The 8,484-nt window shown below is 38.9% G+C and overlaps 1 protein-coding gene across 3 annotated transcripts; it reads left to right on the top strand.

Annotated features, from left to right (window-relative positions):
- The first annotated feature begins 641 nt into the window (after nt 1–641).
- On the top strand, nt 642–8,235 carry LOC122088517 (putative disease resistance protein RGA3). 3 transcript variants are annotated; one of them, XM_042657808.1, is made up of 3 exons: nt 642–842; nt 947–5,027; nt 7,749–8,235. In XM_042657808.1, the coding sequence occupies exon 2, from the start codon at nt 967–969 to the stop codon at nt 4,924–4,926; it is 3,960 nt and encodes a 1,319-aa protein (XP_042513742.1). In that variant the 5' UTR covers nt 642–842; nt 947–966; the 3' UTR covers nt 4,927–5,027; nt 7,749–8,235. The 3 variants fall into 3 exon arrangements, with proteins under 3 accessions (XP_042513742.1, XP_042513741.1, XP_042513740.1); XM_042657807.1 differs by lacking the exon at nt 7,749–8,235 and adding an exon at nt 6,082–6,598 and having other exon boundaries at nt 642–821; XM_042657806.1 differs by lacking the exon at nt 7,749–8,235 and adding an exon at nt 6,082–6,598.
- The last annotated feature ends 249 nt before the right edge of the window (nt 8,236–8,484 follow it).

The raw sequence follows: 8,484 nt of genomic DNA, 5'->3' as shown, positions 1-8,484 counted from the left end.
TGTAATGCCTATATATATATATATAAAAGACAAAGTTTTTCTTCGTTATTGACTTTAGTCACGTTGGACCACGTGAATGGATCACCGTGGACTCAGTAAAACCTTTTTTCTTAGGTAAAGCCTGAGGAAAAAATCGGATTTTCACAAGATAGAATCTATTACTTGTATTATCACTTGATCGTATAAGTTAGTGATCAACAATTGTTTCATTTTCTATCATTAGAAGGATAAAGAGAAATATATCAAAGAAAAAAATGATAGGTATTGATCATAAATTCTTACGGTCAAGTGATCATACGAACAATAGATTCATTCTCATCTTTTAACTATTTATCCTATTTTAAATCTGTTTCGTAGATAGATCTCCAACAAGCACTCAACATGAGCAAAACCCTTGTATCAAAAAAATGAGCAGTTCCATATGCGAGTTTTCTCTAGCTGACCCTTAATATAACGTAGTAAAAATCTTGTTAGACTTTTTCTCTCAAAAGTTTTTTGTCGGTAAAAACTCTCTCAAAGTCTCCGGTCTCAGGTGTCAAGTCTCAAGTCTTCTAGTTGAGAAAGTCGTTGAGTTCTAATAAGCTGTAGTCTATTGAGTTGAAAGCTGCAGTCGTTGACTTGTACGCCGCAGACTTCGATTCTTGGCTTGGCAGAGTAGATGACTTCCCTTACTGAATAGAAGAGGAAGCTTCTGCCCCTCTCCCTTCTTTTGAGTCTATGCGCTTCTGCTTAGTTTGTCGTTTAGTCTGAAGTCTCAATTGCGACAGATGCCTCCGCGTGAACCGCTCCCACCTCCGCCCAAGAGGGAGCAATAGAAATTGGTAACTGCCCATTGTGACTTTGTGAGCTCTCTTCCTATAAATTTCCTGTTGCGAAAGCAATCTCTTCGTATAATTTCTAGTCCTCCTTTACTCTCTTGCGTTCTCATACTGCCTTCTGTTTTCAGCTCTCGATATTCAAGAAAGGATGGCAGAAGGAATCCTTTCTAGTCTTGCAGCCAAAATCTTACAGGATTTGGGCTCTCTCCTTGTCTCAGAGATTGAACTAGCATCACGAGTGAAAAAGGAACTGAGGAAGCTCGAGGGCTCTTTATCGGCAATCAATGCCATATTATTGGACGCGGAGACGAAGGGTGCAATGAATCATGCGGTCAAAGATTGGTTGAGAAAACTTAAAGATGTAGCTTACGATGCTGAAGACGTGTTCGATGAATTTGCAACGGAACTATTGCGACAGAAAGTGGAGCTTCCAAAGAGTATGGTAGTAAAACAGGTACGCAGATGGTTTTCAAGTTCAAATCCACTTTTTCTTCGTGCGACAATGGCTCATAAAATAAAGGATATTATAGATATGTTGGATCATATTCAAAAGGATGGTGTGGTTGCTCAATCTCAATTTGCAAATCACCGTGAAGATACGAACATCGGTGATGATTATAGGGGGCATACTGACCCTTTCGTTATCAAATCTGAGGTCTTGGGTAGAGAAAAGGATAAAGAAGATCTAGTACAATTGTTAACTTCAGACAGTGGTGGCATTAATAATGTGATGGTCATATCCATAATTGGGATTGGGGGTTTAGGGAAGACAACACTTGCTCAGTATGTGTATAATGATGAAAGGGTGGAGAGTCATTTTGAGTTGAGAATGTGGGTGTGTGTCTCCTTTGATTTTAATGTTGTGCACCTTGCAAAGAAAATTCTAGAATCCCTAACCAATAAAAAATGTGATGACTTGGGGGAAAATCAAGTAAAGTCAAAACTCCTGGAAAAACTCTCTGGAAAGAGATATCTTGTTGTCCTAGATGATGTCTGGAATGAACATTCTGGTAAATGGGAGAACTTGAGAAAACTTTTAACTTGTGAGGCAAGCGGAAGCATGATATTGGTAACCACACGTAGCGAAAAGGTTGCATCAATCATGCATCCAATTAAATCCGTTTACCCTTTGAAAGGACTAAATGAAAATGATTGTGAATCATTATTCATTGAACGAGCATTTGGGAAAGGAAAGGAGGAAGAGGAAAATGATCGTGAGCTAGTAGAGATTGGACAGGTCATAGTGAAAAAATGTAGAGGAGTTCCTTTGGCTGCAAAGGCACTAGGAAGTTTGTTGTGCTTTAATAGAAACAAAAAGGATTGGTTGGATGTCCTAAATACCGAAATTTGGACTCTAGGGGAACAAGAACAAGAAATCTTACCTGCCTTAAGGATAAGCTACAACCAGTTGCCATCCCATTTGAAGCAGTGCTTTGCCTATTGTTCAATGTTCCCACAAGATCATGAAATAGATGTTGATGATTTGATCCATCAATGGATGGCACATGGGCTCATCAAACCACCCCCACCACCTATTGGAGGAAGTCACCGGAGGTCATTAGAAGACATTGGGTATGGATATTTCAGGGAATTATTATTGAGATCATTCTTTCAAGAGGTAAGAGAAGATGATAAGCTTGGCAACATTGTGTCATGCAAAATGCATGACCTGATGCATAGTCTTGCACGATGGGTTGCAGGGAGGGAATGGTCGGAGGTATATGTAGAAGAGTCCAGAGGAAATAGTAGTATTGGTGGTAGTAGTACAATATTAATATCTATACCTGAGGGAGTCAGACATATGGTGTTTCATGGAAATGCGCATGATGTGATATCCATTGACAACAATGCCCAAAAGTTACGGACTCTTTGCTTGCAACGTGATAGTTATGGGTTGGGATTTAGCAACATTGGATTCATCTCAAGTTTCCGATGCTTGCGCTTGTTAAAGTTAAGAGGTTTAGGAATCAGAGATGTACCGAGTTCCATAGGTGACCTAAAACAATTAAGGTACCTCGACCTCTCTCGCAATGATTTTGAAGCACTCCCTAATTCTATTTGTAGGTTATATAATCTGCAAACATTAAGACTTGAAGATTGTAAGGAATTTAAAGAGTGGCCCAGAGATATGAAAAAAATGGTTAGCCTTAGACATCTTGAGTTTGATGCTAATGGATCTATGTTCTACATGCCACATGGGTTGGGGCAGTTGGCTTCTCTTCAAACTTTGGGGTTTTTCATTGTGGGTGAAAACCCAGACAACAGAAGTAAAAAAATGGGTGGTGGGCTGGAGGAGTTGCATGGCCTAAAGCAACTTGGGGGGAAATTAGTCATTTATAGGCTTGGAAATGTGAGAGATAGCAGAGATGCTGAGGAAGCAAATTTGAAGGAGAAGTCGGAGCTTCAATATTTGAATTTGAATTGGAGGAATGATGTCGGCTCGATTGGATGTAGTAATAGGGTACTATTACAAGAAGAGGAAGAACAAGTGTTGGGGAATCTCCAGCCGCACCCAAATCTTAAGGCTTTGATAATTGAATATTACGGAGGCTTCAAGATGCCACGTTGGATGATACACTCTTCTTCCTTGCTCCCAAATCTAGTGGAACTTACCATATATCGATGTTCTAATCTCAAATGTTTGCCACTGATTGGTGAATGCCCTTGCCTTAAGCATCTCACTCTATATTTGTTACATGCCTTGGAGTCCATATGCAATAAAGTGGTGGTGACAGTGAGAGGCAATAATAATAATAAGGGAGTACTATTTCCAATGCTAGAAAAACTTGTTCTCCGGTCTATGTCAAATCTGGAGAGGTGGACAATCTCAGTTGTAATAGAAGAGGAAGAGGAAGAGGAAGGAGAAGAAGCACAAAATAATAATCATTTGCATTTGCTACCGTCGATGTTTCCATGTCTCACTGAATTGGACTTGTCTTGGTGCCATAAGCTAACAACAATACCGATGCTTGCAGTCGGGGGAATACAACATCTCACCTCTCTCCGAAAATTGAAAATCGAACGTCTTGAAAGGTTGGTGTCTCTGCCTGATTGCCCGGCTCCTGCAACACTAGATGAGCTGCACATTGAAGACTGTCCAAGTTTGGTGACATTGCCAGACTACTTCTTTGAGAATCTCAAGTCACTTTCTAAGTTTGAAATTTTAGCTTGTGGAGAGTTGACATCTCTACCAGAAGGGATTCAACACCTCATTTCACTGAAATGGCTATATATTGACAAGTGTCCAGGTTTGACGACATTACCTCATGGCATGGGAAACCTTGCATTGCTTCAAGTGCTTGAGATTCGAAATTGCTCCAATTTATCATCTCTACCAGAGGGGATCCAGCAACTCACTGCATTAGAAATGCTGAGAATTGATAATTGTCTGGGTCTAAAAACGTTACCACAGGGCTTGGGAAGTCTCTCATCCCTCGAAAAGCTTGAGATCTGGGATTGCTCTAATTTATCGCTACTTCCAGAAGGGATTCAATGCCTTACTGCACTGAAAGTGTTGTCGATTCGGGGGTGTAACGACCTCCATACATTGCCTGAAGGCTTGGGAAGCCTCACATTGCTTAAAGAGCTTCACATTGGTGATTTCCCTAATCTGTCGTCTCTACCAAAAGGGATTCAACACCTCACTGCGCTAAGAACGCTAGGAATTTTGAATTGTCCATGTCTAAAGACATTACCGGATGGCTTGGGAAGTCTCTCATCACTTCAAAAGCTTGAGATTCAGGATTGCTCCACTTTATCGTCTATGCCAGAAGGGATTCAGCACCTCACTTCACTAAAAATGCTGGGAATTTCGAAATGTGGAGGTCTGAAGACATTACCGGATGGTTTGGGAAGTCTCTCATCGCTTGAAGAGATTGAGATTCAGGATTGCTACAATTTATTGTCCCTGCCGAAAGGGATTCGGCACCTCACTGCACTGAAATGGCTGTCTATTTATAACTGTCGATCTTTGAGAGCATTACCCGATGGGCTTGGAAACCTCGCATTGCGTGGTGGACTGAAAATTTCAGGTTGTCCTTATCTATCTCTTCCTATGGAGTTGATGTCTTGTGATAGATTTGGAATCCTCTTGGACAGATTCTACTGACCCTTCAAGCCTACTGACCTCCTTCCTGGGTTCAAGCCTCTTTATTTGAAGATAATATCAAACGAATGTGGAAAGAAAATTACACTTCTTATCTTCTTCAGGTCGATCCTCTCTCTCTCTCTCTCTCTCCCCCTTCCCCTTTTCCCCCTTCAATTTCTTGTGTAGGGAAATAATTGGTTCTTGATCTTCTTTGCTTTTTTTGCTTTGAATTTTCAGAAGAAAAATGTACTAGGAACCAGAATTATTGGAACAAGTCCATTACATGTGATGCGTTATCCTCTTCCCATCCAAACAATTGAAAAATTTTATGGAAGTAGGCAAAATTTTTTTTATATAAAAATTTGAAAATAAAATCAGGTATGGTTTCAGCATGAATATTCTCCATTTGCTTTTTAGTGTTCTGTTTTTAATCAAAGAATGAGCGCTCTTTCATGCTCTCTCCCCTCCCCCCCCACCCCTCCCACCGCCACCCTTCATTTTCGTAGGTAATTTTTCTAGGAACATTTTGTTCTCATCATTTATAAATCTTATTATCCATTTTTTTTTTTTAAGATTTCAATTTTACATGGTTTAGCCATATTAATATGTATTTCTTTATTAAGTTATGAATTTTCATGGACCTCTGGGATTTGGTCTCAGTTTTAAATTTTCTCCCTATACTGTTTTAGTTGTACTTGATTAGTTTTTTTAATTTTTTAGTAATTGTTTCAAATTTTTTGCATTTATCACTTTGAATGTAATCTTCTATATAATGTTCATATTTATTTTGCTATAATTTTCTTCTGAATTATTTTTGTAAATCATGTTATTTAGGATTTTTTTTTTTTTTTTTTGGGCAAGTCATTACAACCCAATTTTCTCTACCTTTGAAAGATTGATGGATTATGTAATGCTCCTCAAGTAGCCTTCCTTTAAATTGATTCTCACTAAAAATCAAAGGGCAAATCTGATCTCCAGTTACAATTATTATTGAAGTCTCATTAATTTCATAATCCATATCATCTGATTGATGAAAAAAAGTATTTTACAGTGGTATCATAGTCTTACAAAATTTCACCCTCTGTTTTATCTTCCAAATCAATGTTAATCTTCATCAGTTAAAAATGGAGATGATGATGTCTAATGAAAAGCAATCTAACTAGATTCTGATGATAGGCTAGGTAACAAGGAAGCTTGTGGGTGTGTGGTCACATGATGTTTTTTCGTTGATAAACCATCTAGTTTTACAAGTGTGAAACGGAAGTGGAGAAACAATAGGGAAAGAGCTAGGCAAGAATGTAATGACTGGTGCTGAGGGGAAGAACAAGGAAAAAGAGTGGCGCTATGTGTGGGTTCAGCAACACCGGGCCTCTTATCAAAGTTGAATTTGGGATTGCCGACCAAGCCCCCTTTTGCATTGACTGGTGTGATATGACATATTGAGGATCCATGTCTTGTATTTTATTGATTGGGTTGTGGATCGCCCATATGCCTTTATGTTTTTAAAATTTGAAGCGATGGATGGTCATTAGGGTTCATTGGTATTCTTTGTAAATAGAGACACTAGAGGAAGAAAGCTTGTAACCCTTTCTCCATTACTAGTGAAGCCGCTCTCATCTCACTGTGGACGTAGCCACCTTGTCGAACCACCTATAACTTTGCATTGTGGTTATTTGATTGTTCTTTCTTTTGTTACATTGTGTTTTCTTCATCGTGGATAGCTTTCAGTTCTTACAATGACAAAAGATTTTATCAATGTTGAATTCCTAACTCTGTTCAAGAAATCATCAAATAGGCTCACAATAATCCTGTTTGGTGTAAGAGATTTTGTTTTTCCTCACCTGAATAGGAGATTGCTTCCCTCTTCATCAAATTTTCCTATCTGAATTATTACTTCAATTTCTTGATTGTTGAAGAGGAGTCACAAGACTATGATTAGCTCAAAGCATCAATTTTAAAGTCTAGAGGTCCCAGAATGGTTGCTGCCTTCATTTGGGCTGTTTTTATGAAGAAAACCCCGTCACGTGAAAACCTAAATCGTGGAACCTGGTAGACCTTTTTAGTTGTTTTTTTTGTTGGTAGAAGGCCTTTTTAGTTGTTACAGAGGTTCATAGTTTAAAGATCAAATCTCTGTTTCATGCATTGAAAGACAAAAGATCTGGGTAGTATTGATAGGGCTCTTCTCAAGTTTTCCTGTTTAGAACTACATACTTCTTGTTACCCGCTATACGAAACATGAAATATACAGTTTTACCCCAGCTTTACGGAGAAGCTATTTCCTAACTTGAATCCACAACCACTAGGTCATAATGGAGCAACCTTGGCGTTTCTGGATGAAAGTTAGAGTACACATGATGTCACATACTAAGAACTCAGAAAAGGCCGAACCAAGCCATTATTGATGGTTTCAGGGCACAACCAGTATTTTTCCTGTGGTCTAGAAATACTCTCTAGTAGGTCCACAACCTAGAGAACATTTGTCTAGAACAACAACACAGAAATTACATATAAGAGAGATAAACCTATAAAACATAAGGATAATAACAAGAAAATGTTAGATTTTATTTATCCTTTTATTCTCTTGATGCATACAAATCCGGTGGCATTTGAAACTGGAGGTCATGTCCCTCTACTAGGGTTCTGACAGGGAGACAAGTGAGATTAGTTTGATTAAGAGTAGAGGATTGTGAAAGGCGTAAATCCAGGGGTGGGGATCTAAGATTTTAAGCAAATAGATGAGATAAGACAAGGTGTATGAATATTTGACGATCCATCTTCAGTTCTAAACAGAAACCAAACTTGGGTGTTTACCTGTTTCTCATGTGAGGTCACAATGTTGCCAGGGAAAAAAGATGAAAAAGCAAAACCGGCAAAACCAAGGAGAAAGAAAGCAAGGGAAGGGGAGGGGGAGGAGAGGACTAGTACATGTGAAAATGAAGTCTATATGAAAAGTCTATCCATGGCCTTTAAGCTGGGGTGCTATTTTTGTGGTGCAGAGTACCACCATTTTATCATCTCTGTAAGCTTTTCTTTCCAAACAATGTGTCTGTGATATAGAGTGTATCAACTTGTTTTACCTAGGGTTGCTAGTTATACTGGTTCTATTTCTTTTCTAGTACTGACACTCACTATTGTTTGCTAATAGCATATTTCTTCTTGGAATGGACTTGTATTCCTGAACTGTGGCTATATTCCATAGGAATCACATACTATTGTTGCAAATCAGAAAAAACTTCGTTCTTTTGTGATCTCTTTATATGATGTTGAGCTTTATTTTAGCTGTGTGTGGTTTTCAATATCAAAATTTATCATATTGCAGCGTCATTCTTGGTGTGAACAAGACCACTAATCCAGCTTAAGTGAAGGAAAGATAACCGTAACTTTGGCATTTCAATTATCTGGGTTGGCAAAATCCCTTTTGCTTGCAGACAGTCCATCTGCTGCTTGTGGATGGTCCCTTATTCCACACAATCACAATTCTCTTGGGTCACACCTAACCCACTTGCTCTCGAGTGATGACTGTTCTCCCCCTCTCCCTGTAATCCAGCAAAGATCTGAGTGGTAGAGTTTCGGCTCTTC

The sequence above is a fragment of the Macadamia integrifolia genome, chromosome 9 (genome assembly GCF_013358625.1).
Source record: "Macadamia integrifolia cultivar HAES 741 chromosome 9, SCU_Mint_v3, whole genome shotgun sequence".
NCBI classification, from domain to species: domain Eukaryota; kingdom Viridiplantae; phylum Streptophyta; class Magnoliopsida; order Proteales; family Proteaceae; genus Macadamia; species Macadamia integrifolia.
Note: the sequence above shows the minus strand (reverse complement) of the source record. Positions and strands in the feature narration are given on the sequence as shown.